The following is a 21,113-nucleotide window of genomic DNA, read 5'->3' on the forward strand; positions in this document are numbered from 1 at the left end:
TTCCAAGGGAAATCGGCAGAGTGATCAGATCCCTCTGCCCCCAGCATCCCTCCAACGGGGGAGTTCGGTCTGAGCACAGCACGGGTGTGGAAGGATCACACCCGTGACTCCTGCAGGATGCATAGCCTCTCGCTCGCCATGTATGCCTCGAACCCAACGCGGCGACGGCGGCCAACCTGATGTCGCCAACCCGCGCATATGCCCGCGCCCCGAGAAGCGCTAGCGGCGCTGAACGCAGCGTAAGACAGAGCGCACTCCCATCACCCTCTATGCCCTTGGGGGCGGGGCTCTGGAGCGGCTTGCGCAGCCGCAGTTCCAAGCTTCGAAGCGCAGGCGCCAGTTAGGGGGCGTGGCCTGGTCTCACCGGGCGGCGGCGTTCGCGTCGGGGGAGTGGCTACGCGGGGATGAGCGCCGCGGGTCTTACTGTCGCCGGTCTCCGCGCGGGTGTCGCAGAGCCAGGCAGGAGGGTCAGTGACCATCTGGAAGCTTAGGTGGCCAGAGGAAGCACGCCGGCCCCCTCCGCGTTCCTCCTCAGCTTCTCGTCTGCAGAGAGGCGCTCTGAGCTCTTCCTGCCGGCGGCCTCCGCTTGTCGGTGCACTCGGGGTAAGAGGGGGCAACCCCGAGTAGTCTCGGACTGTTTCCACAGTCGCGCCCACACCCGCCTCATGGCGAACCATCTTGTTTTGCACTTTCTAGGTGGCGCTCGGAGGGAGATCGGTCGTGAACCCTCTTCGCGGGCTCCTGGCGTGGCCGCAGGTGGGTGGGGCTTCTGGGGAGTGCACTTTGCTGCGGTTTCTTGGGAGTTGTGGGGAGGTGAGGAGGTGTTTGCAGATTTGCCCTCAATTTGAGGTTTTGGGGCTTGGAGCAAGTTACTCCCAGCGCCCCTGGATTTCCCGGGAGCAGAACTCGCTCCAGCTTCACGGGCGCCGCGCGGAGGCAAGTGCGCATGCGTCACGGTACCTGCCCGGGAGTGGGGCTCAGTCTGCTCCAGGAGTGAGGTGCGCCCGCCCGCCGCTCAGCAACTGGCGGGATGGGCAAGAGCAGTCCAGAAACCAGTAGCTGTGTATGTGTGTGTTTGGGGGGGAGGCTATCGAAGAAGTAAGGCTGACAGGTTGACAGCTAGCGTGACCTTGGGAGATGGAGATTGCCCCCCCCCCCCTTGGAGAACAGACACCTGGTGCTGGCTCCTGTGGTCTTGGTGGGAAGCCAGGGATCCAACCTCAGATTGGAGGTCGGAGCTGGGGTGTCTTTGGTGGTCCTTGCTGTTTCAGAGCTCCCTAAAGGACTGACTGGACATAGGAGTGGATTGTATTTGTGTGTTGACCTGAGACTTATGCTGGTGGGTCCTAGCATGACTGTTAGGTGGGAGATGCTGGCTTCGCTCACCCTGTGGGGCATGGGACTGAGAGGTTCCAGAAGACTAGACTGGTAAAGGTAGGTGGCCAGGATTCTGGCACCTCCAGGTGCTGCAGACCAGCTGGGGAAATGTTGCGCAGAGAGATCTTAGGGCGCTGTGCACCCCTGGAGGAGCTTGGAACACATGGGGACCTGCATGTGATTGGATGTGAAGGCTATGAGAAGCTGACAGACTGTGTGGAGGGGTTATTGAGGGAAATTACACAGAGGGGTGGGGGGAGCAGAGTGTGCTGTGGAGGTCCTGTTACCCTGTTAGGGCTCCTTTTACAGAGAGACTGGGGAAGCTGTCTGCCCAGGTTGAAAGTACACAAGCTTGGAAGAGAGTTCCTTGTCCTGGAGGAGAATTGTGATGATTGCAGCCTCCTTTTCTAATAAGGGTTTTTTTTTTTTTTCTTTCTTTCTGATTGCTCAAAGCTGGTGACCCCTGATCTCCAGGCTTTTGGCAGGAATGACTTTGGAGAGGGGAGAGATTAGACTTGGGGGGATGGTGCTGGCTGTTGAGAGGGCCACTGATGCAGGGAGCTGGTGTTCATTGTGGGTGTGGCATTGCTGGCAAACTGCACTCAGAGTGGCAAGTTGCAGGACACAGAGAATAGGGCCTTACTGTGTTCCTGGCACTGAGTGTAAAAGAATCTCGTGACTAGGTTTTCATGGCTAGTGTTTGGTGTGGCTTGGAGACTTCTGAGACTGTCAGGTGTAGTTAGCTCATAAGTGGCATGCTGATGTGTTGTGGTTAAGCATGTAGTCTCTAGACCCAGGTTCAGCTTCCTCCAACACATACTTTCTGGAATGTCTGTTGTTAAGTGACTTCATTCACCACTTTGCCACTGGGAAGATAGAAGTACCAAGCTTGTTTGGGGGGGGGGGGGGCGTGGATGGTCAGTGTTTGGTGTGATTGGAATGCTCAGTGAAAGCCACTGTTACGCTGAATTTCTCCACTGAAGGGAGCTCAGGGGATTCTGTCTGACTCCTTTCCCTTCTCCTGGGACTGACCACTTATGCCATCACACTTTACCTTTGAAATATCATTGGTGGCCTTTGCCTCTCTCAGAGCCCCTAGTTAGGTCCTAGGGATTTGCTTGCTTGTAACCTCCTTCAACCAACACAGTGGTGACTGGACCCAGCTCCTGCTCTTCCCTACCTTGTTTTTAGACAGATTGCCTTGAATGGTGGCCTTCAGCTTACAGTTACATCAGCTTTTCCAAGTTGTCCCGAAGCTGAAGCTGAAGCTATCAGCTCCCGTGATCTCAACACTTGCCTGGAACACCAAGTTTGCCATACCGCTTTCATTCAGCCCATCTTGTCCTGTTCTGTCCTATGTACCTTTTTTTTTTTTTTTGCCTCCAGGGTTATTGCTGGGGCTCAGTGCCTGTACAACAAATCCTCTGCTCCTATAGGCTATGTTTTCCTCTTTTGTTGCCCTTGTTTTAATTGTTGTGGTTATTATTATTATTGTTATTGATGTGTCATTGTTGTTGGGTAGGACAGAGAGAAATGGAGATAGGAGGGGAAGACAGAGAGGGAGAGAAAGATAGACACCTGCAGACCTGCTTCACCGCTTGTAAAGCGACTCCCTTGTAGGTGGGGAGCTGGGGGCTCAAACCAGGATCCTTACGCCAGTCTTTGTGCTTCGTGCCACCACTGTGCTACCACCTGACCCCCCCCCCCCCCCACTGAACCATTTCTACCCACCCTCTCTGTGTCCTTCCTCCCTTCCTCTTCATATGCCATGTGGCAATTTTCCCCCATTCCCAACATGACTCGTGGCTAGCACCTTTGACTAGGCCCTCACAGTCCTACTCAAGCAGCAGTTAATTAATTATACCAGTGCATACCCTTGGCAGCAGGTGGACTGAGACTCCTCTGGGGTTGCGTATGCCTCCTTAATGGGTCCATGGATTGAGCAGCCTTGCTATGAGGAGGGAGGGATGGAGAGAGGGAGAGAGGGAGAGAGAGAGAGAGAGAGAGAGCATGAGAATGAATACACACAGCCACAGAGCAGAGTACAGAGAGCAGTGGTGGTGAGCCAACAGGAAGGGCCTCCCTGCTTTGCACATGCATAGAACATGACTCCTCAGTAGACTTTCACTGGGTGCCACTTTTTGGTCTAGCTGGGCAATTTTATGTCCTTTGAGCACTACCAGGATAACTTCAGCTGTGTCTGTGTGATTTTGGGTGCTTTATGGGCCAAGCCTGGGTGTGAGAAATCTCCTATCTTGGTAGGGACCACCCATTGCCTTATGATTATTAGTATTTTTACCAGAATCTCAAAGAAATTATTTAAGACCTGAATGATATTACTAAGTACCATACTGTAGTGCCTTGTTCTCTGCCCCCAACCATCACTAGCCCTGCTGCTGCCTGTGGTGAGACACTGTTCAGCTAGATTCTCAAAGCCCCTGGATCTTGATGTGGATGGTACATTAGCTACATTAGCCCCATTAGTGCTCTTGGCACTTCCTCTGTTTCTGACTTTAACTATATCCAGAAATACTCTGACTGACTAGTAGCTGACTAAGGACACCCTGGACTCTGGAAGCCCTGCGTTAATCCGATTCTGCATTTAACACCAATCCTGGCCTTGTGGTGTCATCCTCTGTATAAACATCAGAGGTGACCCTCCCCCCAAGCCTGTCCCTGCACATTTTATTTTATTTTATTTTATTTTATTTTATTTTATTTCATTGCCACAAAGGTTATTACAGAGAGCTCAGTGCCTGCATGGCTCCTCCACTCCTTTGACCATTATTTTCATAGAGAGTGAGAAAGAGGAAGACAGAGTGAGAGAGACAAGGAGACACTTGCAGCATTGGTCCACCACTCTTGAAGCTCCTGATACCCTGTGCAGGTGGAAACTAGGAGCTTTAACTTGGTCCTTGTGCATGGTAACATGTACATTGTACTGGGTGTGCCACCACTTGGCCCATCCCTGCACCTGAGCAATCTCTTAACTCCTCTGTTCAAAAATTAGGTCCAGCTTGTCCAGGTGACCAGAACCCCAGAAGACAGGAAGGAGGTACCTGAGACAGGGAGACACAGTACACATTCTAAGGTACTCATGGGGGTGGCAGACATACCAGAGATCTTGGGCAAAACACCATTCTTCTGCTCCCCCATCCTGCAGCCTTGCAGTGCCCCTGGTGATGAGGTGGTTTATGGAAGTCAGTGAGTCAGTCTATCAGCTCCTAGTGAAATCCGAGTGGCATTGCCAGCTGATTCTAGATATAGTGCTTGTGGGTGCTGTCTTGCCCACTTGGTTTATTGCTAAGTGCAGAGGGGAGCTGATTGGGATTCTGCCTTGCCCAATCACACATCAGCATCTGCCCTATACCTCTCATCTTCACTCTCACCGTAGCCCAGAGACTGATTCCCACTGGGCTCATAGCTGCATGCCAACGCTTTGCTTGTGAGTGCCATCTTTCCTGGGCCTATTCTCACTAGTTGGACAGTTTTGCAGATAAGTCTCCATCATATTTGTGCTGTCTTTTTAGCTTCCCTGCCTGCTCAAACAAAAACCCCAAAAACATCTTTTAGCACTGGTAGGATTGGACTGCACCTGTCATACCAGCCCTGTTGGAATTTGATCCTTGAATAAGTCCATCTGCTTTGGCCCCTGCTCCATCTCTGCTCTCTTGAGCCTGTGTCTCATGACTGGGAATTTAAGGAAGGCTGTGTGGAGGAAGTAACCACTTTCATAGTTCAGCATTAGTGGGATGGCATCTTGACAGGTAAGGATGCTTCCCTGTAGGTTTACCATATGCCGTGGGTATAGGAAGGTAGGGCGCAAACCCTCTTGCCAGGCATTTCCCCTTCTGTATGCTCACACTCTTGTCACACTTAGTTCCTTTGGAAGTTAGCATGAACTTTTATTTCTCCCTGATTTGACCCATGTGGTCCTCCCACTTTCTACTCTTCAGCAGTCCCAAGCCCTTTTGGCACATTACTGATTTAGTGCTTAGCCCCCAGTACTGTGGTGGTTTGTATTTCTGGGTAGACCCCACCCCCCTTGTAGTTCCTGTGGGAGTTTTCCTCTACTGCCAATATGCCCCATGGCTGTCACCATTGACAGCTACTAAAACTATAAAAGTTAAACAAGCCAAGTGAAGAAATCAATGTGCAGTCTTGATTTTGATCATTCATGGAAAATCCTCAAATTCCTCGGACAGAAGCTCCATCTTAGTCATCTTTGTGTCCCCAGAACATAACTATTGTTCATTAAACATGTGCTGGGTTTGTGGCTGAGCCTGTGGTGTGGTGGCAGCCAACAAATACAGTCCCTTTCTGTTAGCAGAAGCAGTATGTGCATACTGTTGGGAACAAAGGCTCGCCTTAGTTTCAAGCACCCTTAGGTAGTGGTTTAGTTGTGTAGTTGTTTGTTTCGATTTGGAGCATTAAGATGTCTGGTTGAAGGAGTTGGGGCTGAATAGTGGGAGTGGGAAGCATGGTTGCTGTGTGGTCTTGACAATTGACTTCTGAGATAGGGGAAGTGAAGAGCAGGAGGCAGACCAGAGCTGAGAGGCTTCAGCAGCCAGTGGGCTGGAATGAAGAAAGACCTTCTCTGCACAAGGCTGAGTTTTCTAGTAATTAGGACTGAGTTTGGGAGCTCCCTGGAGCCAAGATACTGTGCACTTTTTCAGAGTGTGGCAGCTAGGCAGGAGTTTCAAGCCTCTGTTGCTTTGACAGTTGTGAAAACAAAAACCACCTTCCTGAAAATAAGGAGAAAAAAAAAAGCCCTGTAAGTTCCTAAAACTAATTATTTTAGGGGAAAATGGTAATAAACAGCAGGTAGCACTGTTTAAAGAAAAGTAGACATTCTTGGGATTATTTGGTAGCTCGCCTAAAAGGCTCTGGGTTCATGTTTTTAAAAAAAAATTTAATACTTATTTATTCCCTTTTGTTGCCCTTGTTGTTTTGAGTTCACGTGGTTTTATGTGTGAGTTACCTGAGCACAGATCCATTGTAGATAGAAAAATTGCATGTTTCTGGAAATAGAAAAGAAGCTGCTAAAGTTGTGAAAATTAAACAAGCTGAGAGAAGAAATAAATGTGCGGTCTTGATTCTGATCATTTATAGAAAAGTCCTGGATATCCTAGCACACAGCCCTGGTGCTTTTTCTGTGGGTTGGACTGTTGCCCTTCCATCCTATCAGTGTGGGTCCTTTTTTCACAGGCCTGGGACACATTGGTCCCCTGACACCCTTGAACATCTGTGACTGGTATGGCTTACCTATGGGTCTGATGTTACTACCATATCAGAAGGAACATGGTTGGGTGGCAACCTCAAGTTGTTCTCTGGTTTGACAGCCTGGTCAGCACCCCTATGATGTTGCTTCTGCAAGACTGCCTTTTGTGTCTGTATTTGGTGGACCTCAAATAAATCTCTCCACCTCAAAATTGCCTTCTCCTCTGACCCTGTCCTCTGGAACTTTTGCTCCCCATGGTCCTAGACAGCTCCTAAGGGCTTTGATTCCTGGAGGCCACTCTGCCACAGCAGACTTGAGATGTGGGGAGACCTATTTTTAAATTTAGAGAATGAATCCTGCTTATTGTGGTTGGATTCTCACCCCTCAAGAAGCCTCAAAGTGGTGATGACAAGATACTGGTGCCTTCTCAAGTGGGGTCAGAGAGCAGATGGCAAGGCTCTAGCCTGTCCTTCTTGGCCTTTCAGACAGGCAGTGCATATGGTGTTGCAAACTCACAGCTTTGTGTCTTGATGGCACTGGAGATATACACTGGTCAGATGTGATGGCCTAGCTACTGTCCCACTCTGAGGAAGCAGCACCGGACAGGAGGTGCTGCATGTAATGGGGTGAACATGCTTCAGTCATTAGCTGCTCCTGGCACTCCACAGACAGATGAATTGGAGGGGAGTGTACCTGCAGGTGAATGTCAGTGTACTGGAGGTGCTCACGGTCAACCTGCTTTCTAGATCATCCATGTCTGCCTCTTACATCCCTTGGAATAATCCATAGATTTTGTTTCCTAAAATAGGTCCTGGTGGTCATTTTTGGAGAGTTTTAGAAATACCTTTTTTAAAAGGAATTCTCTTTTTTTAAAAAAAAAAATTCTTAAAAATTTGTATTTATCCCCTTTTGTTGCCTTTGTTGGTTTATTGTTGTAGTTATTATTGTTGTTGTTATTGATGTCATTGTTGGATGGGACAGAGAGAAATGGAGAGAGGAGGGGAAGACAGAGAGGGGGAGAGAAAGACAGACAACTGCAGACCTGATTCACCACTTGTGAATCGACTCCCCTGCAGGTGGGAAGCCGTGGGCTTGAACCAGGATTCTTACACCGGTCCTTGAGCTTCACACCATGTGTGCTTAACCCACTGTGCTACTGCCTGACTCCCAAGGAATTCTCTTTTTTTTTTTCCATGTATGTATTTTTTTGTTTTTCTGTAAAATGTCTTGGTTCTTCCATAACTTATAAACATGAATTTTACCGAGGGGTGGGTGGGGAAGCGGACGGACCAGGATGGGGAAGCTCCTCTTCGTGCTGTCCCCTCTGGGCTGGGCTCGGGACCCTTCGAGGGGGATGGGGACACCCAACACCTCCCTGAGGTTGTCTGGCCACCTCTGCCCCTGGTGCCCGGGACCCCATGCCCTTCGCCGCCAAGTCCTTCTGGGACCCCATGGCGACCCGGCCGGCTGCTCCTGGCGCTGCAGTGAGTGCCCCGCGGGGCCTCAGCTGCTGGGGTGCCGGAGCCCCTCCTTTCCGCTGCCTCCCTGGCCCCTGAGGAGGAGGGAAGGGAGGGAAGGGAGCGGGGTCTGAAGGAAGAAGGGTGAGGAAGGGGCTGGTGCTCAGCTGATGGTGAGGAGGAAAGGGCTGGCGCTCAGCTGATGGTGAGGCCGAAGCCGCACTGGAACTTGTTCTTTCGGTAATTGAGGAAGGCGCCAGGGCCAGTGTTAGGGGCAGCAGCAGCAGCTTCTTCTCCAGCATGGCGCCCATGATCCAGTTGCTGTCCACGGAGCCTTTGAAGAGGAGGTTGGCCTTGGGCAGGTCCAGCTGGTACCCGAAGGAGACGCTTTTGTTCTGCATCCTGGTGCTGGCCTCGAACTCCACACCTACCTGTAGCTGGTCACTGGCTTTGTGATATTATGTTGTGTGCATGCCTGCCTGGCCCAGCGCTACTGTCACCAACCAGTTGTTCATTGTGTATTTCCCAGCCAGCGACATGACAGTGCCCTCTTCCCTCTGCTACCGGTGGTTGACCAGCTCCCCACCCAGGGCCAGGCAGGGTGTGATGCTCTGGAGGTAGTGGGCCACTAGGATTCCTGAGCCCACCAGCACGTCTGGGTTGCCCAGGGTGACGGCCGCTGTGAAGTCAGAGCCCCAGTACTCCCCATCCACCTGCCAGTTGACAAACTTGGACTGCTGAGTCTGGATGGCCATCTTGGACCAAAGGCCGGGGCCCAGCTGGTGAATGACCTGAGCGTTGAGGCTGCCACTGTTGTCTATGTCACCCACCAGCACGGGAAAAGCCTCTGGCACACAGCTGCTTTGTCCCCACGTATGTCACTCCGAAGTGGTAGTTGGACTCCCCGATTATGCTGAGGGCTACTGTGTGGTTCACCTGGAAGTGATTACTCAACCCTTTGTTGACAGTGAGTTTGACGCCTTCCATCTGGATGGGAAATAGTTCCTTGCACTTCCGGTGGCACTCCTCGAACATGCCTGGGTTGGGCAGGCATCCACAGGCCCTGTTGTCGGCGACCCCGTCGTGCTGGCGGCCGTGGCCCCGGAGGTCCACTCTGAGCCTCGCCCCGCACCCCCAAGCTGTGGCAGCGTGAAGCCCAGAGCAGACGGTGGCGGCCGTGGCGGGAATCCCACGAGGGCGGGCGCGGGTGGCGAGCTGGTGGCCAACACGTTCCCCATGGTCGCTGGTGGCAGCGCCTGCTACCGGCCTGGGGTCCGCTCCCACCCCGTGCACCACCGGAATTCCCTTTTTTTTTTTTAAAAAAAAAAAAAAGTTATGTTTGTTTATTTTCCCTTTTGTTGCCCTTGTTGTCTTTTTTTAATTGTTGTTATAGTTAATTGTTGTTGTTGATGTCATCGTTGTTGGATAGGACAGAGAGAAATGGAGAGGAGGGGAAGACAGAGAGTGGGAGACAAAGATAGACACCTGTAGACCTGCTTCACTGCCTGTGAAGTGACTCCCCTGTAGGTGGGGAGCCGGAGGCTCGAACTGGGATCCTTACACTGGTCTTTGCACTTCATGCCACATATGCTTAATCTGCTGTGCTACTGCCTGACTCCCAGGAATACCTTTTTTTCCTAAGGAAAATTCTCAAACAGGAAGCCTTGATGGGATGGACCTATGAAATACTAAACATTTTGTGTAGCTATAATAATTGGACATTGGAGTGGACTTGTGAACAGAGAACAGAACTTTGAAGTGGAGTCAACTAAGTGTAGACATTTAGTTCATGCTAAAAATGTTTGAGACTCATGGGGGTAAAATGAGTTACTCAGTAAAAGGAAGTGGGACAATTTGTTAGCTCTGTAGAAAAGTAATATATGATACCTACCATACTTTCCCAGCCTGTACTCCAGAAGGATTAAAGGCTTCAACATTGAGATCATAAAAATACTATAGGAAAGTTTTTTTTTTTTCCTGCCTATGAATTCGGGACTTGAAACATCTTAGATAGCTAGAATTGCTGAAAATATGGGAAAGTAGGCTTTCTTCTATTATTGCTGAGAACATCAGATGCTACAATTGCTCAGATGATATTTCTAGACACACAGGTGCTGGCCGCTTGGTTGCTGCTCATTCTGTGGTTGGGGCTTCAAAGCATTGACTTGAACTTGGTCACATCTGATCTCACCTGCAAGCTGACGGTCGTCAGTGTCATCTGAACTCTAGGAGCTGTAAGAGAAGTTTGTCCTCGTAGGGTGATAGGAAGGTTGAATGAGATGATGCTTGTGCAGTAGTTTCAACTCTGGTGACAGCTGAATTGGGAGATTGCTGCATTATTTGATCTTAAAGATTTGTTAATTACAAATGGGAGTGGGACATGAGGAGAGAATCAGAGCATCATTCCATCATTTGACATATGCAGTGCTGGAGACCCAGTCAAGAAACCCATGCTTGACAGTCCAGTACCCTATTTGCTGTACCACCTTCCAGGCTGTGGTCACTGCATTATTAACAGCAAAACTGGAAACAACCCAAAGGTCCAGCAATATGGAGTAAGGTAATAGGACTATTCACCCTGGTGTAACAGTTGGAACGAACCAGCTTGCGCTGTGGTCACAAAAATTTTCAATATTTCAGCAGCTTGAATCAAAATGCTATCTCCTGTTTAACTCCACTTATCTGTCACACATCTGCTGAGTGCCCACTGAAGTCCCTCAGGTACCTGTGCCCACTCCTCTGGACATATTTCTCTATAACTATAGAGGCAGGGCAAAGCATGCCACTCTACTTTGGCCAAAGGAAGCTGCCCAGCCAAACCTGAATTCTGCAGGTTGAGTGCATGTCATTTCCCCTGGAGTGGGGCACTCAGCATTGAGTCAAACAAGTATCCACTTACCATAAGGCTCAGTAGTGGAGCCACTGAGCCAGTGTGTGTTGGGGGGAGCAGCAGATACCTGAAGACTGAGTTTGCTGGGGTTATAGGACTTAAACAGCAGAGATGTATTTTCTCCCCTTTTGGAGGTTCTCTACAGGGTTGGATTCTTTTGTAGCCTCTTAGCTTGTAACCAGCTGTCCTCTCACTGTGTCCTCACATGGTAGTCCTTTGCTTGTCTGTGTCCTGCTTTTTTTTTTTTAAATTCATTTCCTCTTGTTGCCCTTGTTTTATTGCTGTAGTTATTATTGTTGTTGATGATGTCACTGTTGTTGGATAGGACAGAGAAAAATGGAGAGAGGAGGGGAAGACAGAGAAGGGGAGAGAAAGACACCCACAGACCTGCTTCACTGCCTGTGAAGCGAGTCCCCTGCAGGTGGGGAGTCGGGCTCGAACTGGAATCCTTATGCCAGTCCTTGGGCTTTGCACCACGTGCACTTAACCCACTGCGCTACCGCCTGACTCCCCTGATTTTTTTTTTTTTTAAATATTTCCTTAATGAGAGAAAGATATGGGGGGGTGGGAGGGGAAAGAGAGACACCAAAACATTGCTCAACTTGGCTTATGATGGTGCTGGGAATTGAGCCTGGGACCATGGAGCCTCAGGCATGAAAAGAACATTATGCTATCTTTCCAGAACTTATGCAGAACATTATGCTGTCTCTCCAGCCCATCTGTGTCCTGATCCTGTATAGATGCCATTCATTCAGGGTAGGGCTCATCCTAATTGCCTAATGTAACTTTAATTAAAGACCCTATTTACAAATGTCAAATTAATGAAGTGTTTGAAATGGTTACAGCTGGGGACATAATGTAGTCTATCAATGTTCTAAATAGAATTGTCTATTTTTCATATTTATAATTTGGACAGTGCTGTTTTAGGCACCATTTTAGTTTACTGAGTACCTATGTACTGGCCCCTGGATTAGGAAGTGTCTGGGTATTCTGTGTGTAGGATTCTGCTTTTTTTCTTAGGAATTTTATAATGGTTCTATTTTAATTTGCCTTTTTCATTGAGTCTTTTTTTTTGTATTTTAAAAAGTATTTTATTGATTTTTTTAAAAAGATGGAGGTGGTGGCCAACTGAAGGCTTCTGGGATGGAAACTCAGAAGGTGTGGCTTAGGCTGCACAACAGCAGCACCTTGTGTTCCTCAGGCTGCAGATGGGAGCCTTTGGGTAGTATAGTTCTGCCCCTATCTCCTACCTGCTTCAGCTGCACCCTGGCCTTCTAGTCCTTGTCACCAACCCTCTACTTCCTTCAGCAGGTGACAGAACTTTCCCAAGTCTCACTTTTACCCCTAGTAAGTTGGAGAGAAACTTTTTTTTAATATATTTTTTTTAAATATTTATTTTATTTATTTATTCCCTTTTGTTGCCCTTGTTTTTTATTGTTGTAGTTATTATTGTTGTTGTCGTCGTTGTTGGATAGGACAGAGAGAAATGGAGAGAGGAGGGGAAGACAGAGAGGGGGAGAGAAAGATAGACACCTGCAGACCTGCTTCACCACCTGTGAAGCGACTCCCCTGCAGGTGGGGAGCCGGGGTTCGAACCGGGATCCTTATGCTGGTCCTTGTGCTTTGCGCCACCTGCGCTTAACCCGCTGTGCTACAGCCCGACTCCCAAGGAGAGAAACTTTTTGTCTCATTTGTGTGTGGAAGACAGCAGACGCCTTGAGACTGTAATTTGTTCCTGCCCCTCAGACTTCAGCCAGGCACTGCTGGTGGCCGTTGTGAACATGTGGTACACCTACAGCACATTGTTGGCATGTCTGTGGTTGTGGTAAGCAGATTGCCGGGTGAGGGGGTGCTGCCTGACTCAAGGGACCTTTGCCGTAGTATTTGTGAGGGCTCCTACCAGTGTGTGCAACTCCATCCCTTAGACCAGGGCACCAGCCCTTGGGCCTGTCCCATTCTGTGCCCTAAGTGAGCATGGTATGCTGTCATCAGCCCTGTGCAACTGGCCACTATGGACCAGACCTCTTGGCAGAAGTAGGTCTCCGGCTGGCAGTGGCACATGGGAACGGTCACGCTTCCTGAAAAGCAGTTTTTCCATGTGTTCAGCAGGAACAAAGGACTGGTGGCCCCTACCTGGCCAGATTCCCACTTCTGCCTGTAGGTGCCATGGGGCAGACTGGAAGTTGAGCTTCCTTCCTGCCATCTCACCAGGCTCCTTTTACCGGTCTTGGGGCAGGCGGTTGGCCTTGACTGCAGCTTGAGACGCCTGCTCAGGAGAGGACTTGCCCACCCATCCTGCCTGCCCCTGTAGCCTCGCCACCCTTCACTCTGCATTTCCTCTTGGGCCACCCTTGACTTTGCCCTCACCCTTGTCCCCCAGTTCCATGAGAAGCCCGAACTTGGCAGCCTCACCACTAACAGATTCAGGAAGATCAGACTTTCACACTTCTTGTACTCTAGCTAGCTTCTAGGCTGTAAGACATCACCCTGCCTGTATCTTCATGAAACTGTCTCCTGCCTTAGCCCAGCCTGGCCTTGATGGTTCCAGAGCACTGGTAGCTCTCCAGCAGAGACTTGTCTATGATGGGTGAAGGAGAAGAACAAGCTATGATGCACCACTGGGGGCACTGCCATACCACATGAGTCTTGACCCTTAGGGAAGTGTCTGATCTAAGGCACTCACATTATTATTATTATTTTCAAAATGTTTTTGTTTTACATTTTTATTTTTTATTATTTATTTAAGGGTGTAAGGGGCATAATTATAACATGATTATATTATGTGTAATTCCATACAGTTCCCACCACCAGAGTTCTGTGTCCCACCTTGTCCATTGGAAACTTCCCTATTGTTTATCCCTCTGGAAGTATGGACCAAAAACCTTTTTGGGGTACAGAAGGTGGGACTTCTGACTTCTGTAATTGCTTCTCTGCAGTTACATAAAGTAGGGATAGAACAGATGAAAGTAGGGACCTTAGTGTAGAAGGAAAATAAGAAGTCTATTTTAGGAATGTTCCTAGGAGCCTGTGTCTTAATAATCTTTGCTTGAGCTTGATAGCTAACATGGGGGTGGACCAGAAATATTATCTGGGAAGATGGTGTCAAAAGTTGAGAGTAGAGCTAGGAAGCAAGATTAGGGCAGAGAGTTGCTCACAGACTTGAAGAAATATTAATACAGTTACCTGTTTACCTTTCAGAGAGTGGGGCAGTTCCTACCATTGCTATTTCAGAGTGAGGGTATGTTCCTGAAGGAGCTTTCAAAAGGGCATATAATGGCATTCCTGTGTGTGACCAGTGATGGTAGAGAGAGGGATCTATCAGAGGTCTAGGCTCATATTATCTATGGGGGAATCCAAGGATTCCCTGTCTAGGACTCTGGGTGATGGGGTAGCCTGATAGTGGCTAAAAAGGCCATCATGAAGTGAGCCAGACTCTTGCCTTTATCCAACTTCTTTATCTGATGAGTTTAGACTTTCTGCCAGTTGCTAAAGCATTGAGTGTCCTTTATTGTATCCAAACCAGTATTAAGTTTATGGGCTCTGGCCTCATGTGAGGGAGGAAACAGACCTAGGATTTTAGTGGTGTCTTTGTTAGCCTCAAGTTTTTCTGCACTTACTTGTTTGATGATTCTAACAAAGCTTGTCTTAAGGACAATAATTATCTTTTACTTGTTATATAGTTTTTGTCAGTATAACTCTTGGCAAGTTGTATAGTGTTTCTTCTGAAACTTATCAAGGAGTAACAAAAATACTGATGCTCTGTCAGAAGAGATTGAAAAAGATGGAAGGATATTTCTTCCTTTTGTAGTTAATTGAGTAGGTAGGGTGGTTGAGGGAAGTGAGGGGTAGGAGAAGAGGTGTCTAGACCTAAGTAATAAATATATTAGAGAAGTTTTGATGCCTTCTTTAGGCCATTTTACCAGAATGCCAGACTTACCAGGACTAAGTCTAACCTCAGAGGGCTATTAAGTACTTTTACTTTGAGGTATATAATTGCCCCCTTGCTTGTGGATACGTGTACACATGTACCTAGTACTCTAGGCCCTAGTCTATAGCTAGTATCTGTAATTGTGTTAGAAAATGTGCCATCTCACCAGGATAGGGGAGTTGGGAGGTTGACATCTTAGGCTTGGCATCTCTGGAGACAATCTACAGTAACAAGCCAGTAACAGCATGGTATGGCATGGAGGTATGGAGGCACTAGTAGCATTGATTCAGTTGAGCTCAACTAAATTAGAGGCAGTATATAACAGGGTCAGAGAGAAAAATCATCAAAAATTTGATAATAGATTCCAGGACTAGGAGAAATACAGATCTTAGAATGGGAAGAGTTCTTTATAGTATTGGAAAGAGTTTAAAATAGCAGTAGTTGGGAGTTGGGCGGTAGCGCAGTTTGTTAAGCACAGGTGGTGCAAAGCACACAGACTGGCATGAGGATCATGGTTCGAGCTCCCACCTGCAGGGGAGTCGCTTCACAGGCGGTAAAGCAGGTCTGCAGGTGTCTATCTTTCATCCCCCTCTGTCTTCCCCCCTCTCTCCATTTGTCTTTGTCCTATCCAACAACAACGGCAGCATCAAGGACAACAACAATAATAACGACACCAATAATTAAAAAAGGGGGGGCAACAAAAGGGAATAAATAAATAAATTTAAAATAATAGCAGTAGTTAATTATTATTATAACCAAGTTAGTTGGAAGCTTGTTTTTCTTTGAAAATCCAGTGGTTAAGATTTATTGTAGTATACTTGACCCCACTATGCTTTGTGACATTTAAGGATGTCTGCTAATAAGAACATCTTTGATACTGACAGGGCCAAATGGTTTTGATCAAGCTATCTAGGCACTCGATTAATCTCAGGTGCCCTCCCCCTTCAAGTGTAATGGTGCCCATGTGGAATGGGTGCTTACAGAACTGGTAGAGTGAGCTAGGCACCTTATCAGGAGTTCTGCAGGGCTGGTGTCTGGTGCTGTCTGTGTGTCTGTGAAGCAGGCGAAGGCCCAACAGATCCACACAGAGCTCTAGCAGCCCTTAGAGACCTGGGATGCTACCCCCAGGAAGGTGAGGTCAGTGCCAGCACCTGACCTGATGCAGTCGATCTTACTGGGAGCAGTGTCTGAGCTTTGTCAGGAGTAAACTTCTCTAAAGAGCAGATGACCTCCTCTTGGATCGGCTGCAAGGCCAAGAGTAGAGGCGGGTGGCTATCCACCCCTTACGATTGTGCACCACTCTTGGCTACACTTCAGAAACCTATGTCCACAGCAGGCCTTTGGAGTTTAGCTCTGTGGATTCAGTGCTTATGAGGACAATACCTTGCCGTTAGGTTGTCTGTGAGCCATAGAGTGGGGATTCTGGCAACTGAACTTGAACGTTTTCCCTGTGTTCCTCCAAACAGCCAGGGCCTCACCAAGCCCCGGGCCTACCTTGGTTAGTGGAGACCAAGTCCAGAGCATTCTGCTCTGGGGACACCCACCACTACGGCAGAGGCAGGCAGGCCTAGAATCTACCTGCCGTCTGCACACACAGTCACTTTGGTAGGTGGGAATGGACACCGTTTGGGGTGTGCATTTGCTCGCCAAGGAGGAAGGTGGGTGCAGGTGGCACTCAGCTCCTCATGTGTACAGAAGGCACCATCTTATTTCCCCTTTGCACCCCCTTCCCAGCAGGACTGGCTGTGCTGCGTCCCTGGAATCCCTCTCCAGGATTCGCATCTTTGAAGCCAGGGATACTGACAGAGGATTCAATGAATCCAAGGTCGCTAGTCTGGCGTTGACAGATGCCCAGCCACGATACTATTTCTGATTTAATAACCGAATGGGAGGCCGGCCCTTGGTAATAATTAGGGCTAATTACTGAGGAGGTGTTGACAGATGGGCTGAGAGGAAACAAACTACCTTTATCCCGGGGCTTAGAGTCAGATTACCAGGCTGGTGCTATCTACCCCTCAGAAAGGAGACGCTTCAATCACTCACCAAGGCTTCAAAGGGGAAAGGGCCCTGACAATGCAGGGGGTTTGGAAGGGAGCTATGAAGTGCGCCTTTGACTCTGAATTACTAAATAGAGTCCCATTCCAGGAATGGTTTCTTTGTGAAGTTAGAGTTACCATGATCTGCCTCCTGATCTGCCTAGGGCTGGGGAGGGGCTGCTGTGGGCCAGGGCATGGCTAATGCCATGAAGGCTGAGCCTGTGCAGGCCCTTTCTAGGCTCAACCCACCTCAGGTGATGCCTGCAGGGTCCCAGCGCCTCTCATTGGCAGCTCTGTCACCTGGGGCTCTGGGAGCCCACAGGCCTGAATAGGGCAGTGTGGCCCATTTTCCTCAGCTCGGGAATGCGTCTGCGCAGTTCTCTGTGGCTGTGAGTGGCAGGCCTGTCCTATCCCTTGTCCCATCTTTTCCCCATAGCTGTCGTGGGTAGGAATTGCCACTATGTCTCGACCTTATTTGCTGTGAGATCATGCATTGGGGGCCTGAGTGTTACTGAGCTCTTCCGTTCCCATTTTGGACAGTGAACCTATGTTGTTAGAACACTGACCCTGGGACTTCCGTGACTAAGAAGGTGCCATCCTGGAGAAGGGTTGTCCTATATGGTAGGCTGATTTCTGATGCATGTGTGTCCACCTGGTGACTCCCCTCCCTAGAGAACCCTGAATTTCAGAAATGGAGCAGCAGCCCTGAGAAGCTTGGCTGGACCACCCAGGCCACTGTGTCTACGGTGTGGCTTTGAGGGGCCAATTGGGAGACTGAGATCTATGCCTGAGGCTCTTGAACCCAAATGCAGTGCCCAGTCTTGGGAAACTAAAGAGCTCAGAGGCCTTGCTCAGAATGGGCCTTGCTCTGTGAGAAGTATAGCCTAGGAGGTGCTGAGGGACTGGGGATTCTAGATCTTGTCACTAGAAATGACTGCACTAGAACATAAAGATGAAGTGCAAAGAGCTGGTGGAGTACCATACTGCCAGGTGTGTGTTCTTCCTGTCCCTGGCATGCTGCTATACCTCTGGAATAATAGTGGTGGTAAAAGTCATCAGCTGACTTGCTGACAATTTGTATTGAATGACTGGTGAATGCATATCCTTTCATATTAGGGAAGGGCTAGGATGGGAGAAGCACTTTAAAAATTGACCTCAAACCTATTGGAAGTCATCCTAAGTATCACTGGGAATTCTCTAAAATCAGAAAAGTCTAATCAGGACACTGGGTTGTCATAATACACTGGTGATAAATCAAATACCAATAGCTGTCACTCACACACACAAAAACAACACAAAGAACATCATGCATATATTCTACTTGAAAGATAACCAGAAAGTTAGCAAAAGAGCAATTCCCCAATGCATGGACATGTGCACAGAAGCAGACCTGATCCTTTCTCCCCTAGACTATCAACATCTTTTTTCTTTTCTTTTTCTCTTTTTTGTTTTTTGCCTCCAGGCTTATTGCTGGGGCTCCATGCCTGCACTATGAATCCACTGCTCCTGGCTGCCTTCTTTTTCCCGTTGTTCTTGCTATTATTGTTGTTGCTGTTGTTGGATAGGACGGAGAGAAATTGAGAGGGGGGGGAAGATGGGGGGGGAGAAAGAGAGGCACCTGCCAACCTCCTGCTTCACTGCTTGTGAAGCGACCTCCTTGCAGGTGGGGAGCCAGGGGCTTGAGCTGGGGACTTTGCACTGTTCCTTGTGCTTCACACTCTGTGCACTTAACTCAGTGTGCCATGTCCGACCCCCACTATTAACATCTTAAGTTAGTGTGGTCCAGAGGCCACAGTGTGAACTATGATTGAAAGGCTGTTACTAGCTCCAGTCCATACTCTTCTATTCACATTTCTTATTTAATGTCTTTCTTTCTATTCTAGGATCCTAGCCAGGACACTTTATACTTAGTCATCACATTTCCTTGGTCTCTAGTCTGTGACAGTTCTTAGACTTTGCTTGTCTCTTCTGGTCTTAACATTTTGGAGGCACACTGGTCAAGTCTTCAGTAGAATGTCCTACAGCTGGGACTTCTGACATGTTTTTGTCATATTTAACTCAGTTCTGTGGGTTTCTAGGAGCAAGACTAGAAAGATAAAATGTCATCTCATCCCCTCAATCCACCACTGTCGATGCTGCCCTTGGTCACCTGCCCAAAGCTTTGGTTAGCAGGTTTCTTTAGTGGAGTTACTTTCCCCTCCTTTCCACAGTGTCCTCTTAGGAAGAAAGTCCCGAGTCTATGCCATCCCTTGTGAGCAAGGCATAAATTATTTGGAGTTCTGCATGCTATTCTCCTTATAACTTAAATCAATTTTTCTTTTAAAAAATTTTTATTATCTTTATTTATTGGATAGAGAAATTGAGAAGGTAGGGGAGATAGAGAGGGAGAGAGACAGAGAGAGACAGCTGCAACACTGCTTTACCACTTGCAAAGTTTTTCCCCTGCAGGTAGGTACTGGGGGCTCAAACTTGGGTCTTTGTGCACTGTAACATGTGCGCTCAACCAGGTGCACCACCTCACAAGCCCTCAGTTATTTCTTTACATCAGTGGAATTTTTGAGTATTTTAAAAAAACCTTTAAAAAATGTTTATTTACTTACTCCCTTTTGTTGCTCTTGCTTTCATTGTTGTAGTTATTGTTGTTGTTATAGCCGTTGTTGCTGTTGGAGAGAAATGGAGAGACAAGGGGAAGACAGAGAGGGGGAGAGAAAGATAGACACCTGCAGACCTGCTTCACTGCCTGTGAAGCAACCCCCCTGCAGGTGGGGAGCCGGGGGGCTCGAACCGGGATCTTTATATGGGTCCTTGCACTTTGTGCCACCTGCACTTAATCCTCTGCGCTACAGCCTGACTCCCAATTTCTGAGTATTTATTATTATTAAATATAGTGAGTCTTGATACCTGCCAACATTAGCATTGTACCTCCTTTAATTTTTTTTTTTTTGCCTCCAGGGTTATTGCTGGGGCTCGGTGCCTGCACTACAAATCCACTGCTCCTGGAGGCCATTTTTTCCCTTTTGTTGCCCTTTGTTGTTTATCATTATTGTTATTATTGTTGTCATTGTTGTTCTTTCCCTCTATTTCCCCTTCCCCTCTAAATTTCTCTCCTATCAGAGAAAAAAAAAAACTAAAAAAAGAAAGTTTAAAAAAGTAAAATTAAAAAAAAAGATCTAAAGAGACATTTCATCTAAGGTACATAGACTGTAAATACTCTCTCTCTCTCTCTTTCTTGATATCACTAGCCGTTAAGGAACTACAAAGTATAACTACAATGCAATATCACCACTTAGTAGATGGCAAAAAATAAAAACCTTGATGCAAGCAGGTGCTGGTGGGAGAGAGGAGCACATGGGGTTCATATACATTAATGGGGTGAATATAAAGTGGCACAAGCACTCTGGGGAACAGTGGGGCAGCTTATAAAATGAAAACTACATTTGCTCTGGCACCCAGCAATTCTACCCCTAGATATGTATTTGATTTAAATGAGAATGTGTGTGTAAACACAAACCTGGATGTGAATACACTATAGTCAGAATGCCACCCAAAATGGCATATATGGGGGCGGTGGGGGGGCCGTTCAGGTCCTGGAACATGATGGTGGAGGAGGATCTATAGGGGGGTGAATTGTTAAGTGAAAAACTGAGAAATGTAACACATGCACCAACTACTATATTTTACTGTCGACTGTAAATCATTAAGCCCAATAAAGAAATAATAATAATAAAAAAAACTTGAAGTAAAAAAAGAAAATAACTCAAATGACCACCAGTTAAGCGATGAAATGAGAAAGAACAAACTGTGAACAAAGACAGCCACATGGCTGAAGCTGCAAAGAAGGATGGTAAAAGGCTCTATACTGTACCAACCTTTTATATGCTTTCTGGAAAAAGGAAGAACAGGGTAAAAAGCAAAGATGGGTGGCTGCAGGGTTGGAAGCAGGGGATCAGGAAGGATAGACAGCCAAGGGCAACAGAAGGTAATGGACCTGGGATCAAGTTCCCTGCCCCCACCTGCAGGGAGGTGCTGCAGAGAGGTGCTGCATGTGTGTCTCTCTCCCCTCTTCCCTTTTAATTTTTCTGTCTTTATCCAGTAAATAATAATAAAAACATTTTTAAGGGAGTCAGGCGGTAGCACAGTGGGTTAAGTGCACATGGTGCACAGCGGAAATGCTGACTTAAGGATCCCGGTTTGAGCCCCCAGC

General features: G+C 48.0%; 2 protein-coding genes and 1 pseudogene across 2 annotated transcripts in view; 2 read left to right on the forward strand and 1 right to left on the reverse strand.

Annotated features, from left to right (window-relative positions):
* Positions 1-373: 373 nt before the first annotated feature.
* Positions 374-21,113, forward strand: part of GNB1L (G protein subunit beta 1 like) — a 73,003-nt gene continuing 52,263 nt past the window's right edge. Inside the window, exons 1-2 of the mRNA XM_060193566.1 lie at positions 374-603; positions 697-756. The gene's annotated coding sequence lies outside the window, so the exon portion shown is untranslated. The remainder of the gene's footprint in view (positions 604-696; positions 757-21,113) is intronic.
* RTL10 (retrotransposon Gag like 10) lies at positions 1,031-4,209 on the forward strand. Its single transcript, XM_060202009.1, is given in 3 exon segments — positions 1,031-1,063; positions 3,201-3,341; positions 3,528-4,209. Coding segments are annotated over 3 exon segments (354 nt in total). The 3' UTR covers positions 3,708-4,209.
* On the reverse strand, positions 8,243-9,293 carry LOC103123288 (mitochondrial import receptor subunit TOM40 homolog; annotated as a pseudogene).

This window comes from Erinaceus europaeus, chromosome 1 (assembly GCF_950295315.1).
Source record: "Erinaceus europaeus chromosome 1, mEriEur2.1, whole genome shotgun sequence".
Lineage (NCBI taxonomy): Eukaryota > Metazoa > Chordata > Mammalia > Eulipotyphla > Erinaceidae > Erinaceus > Erinaceus europaeus.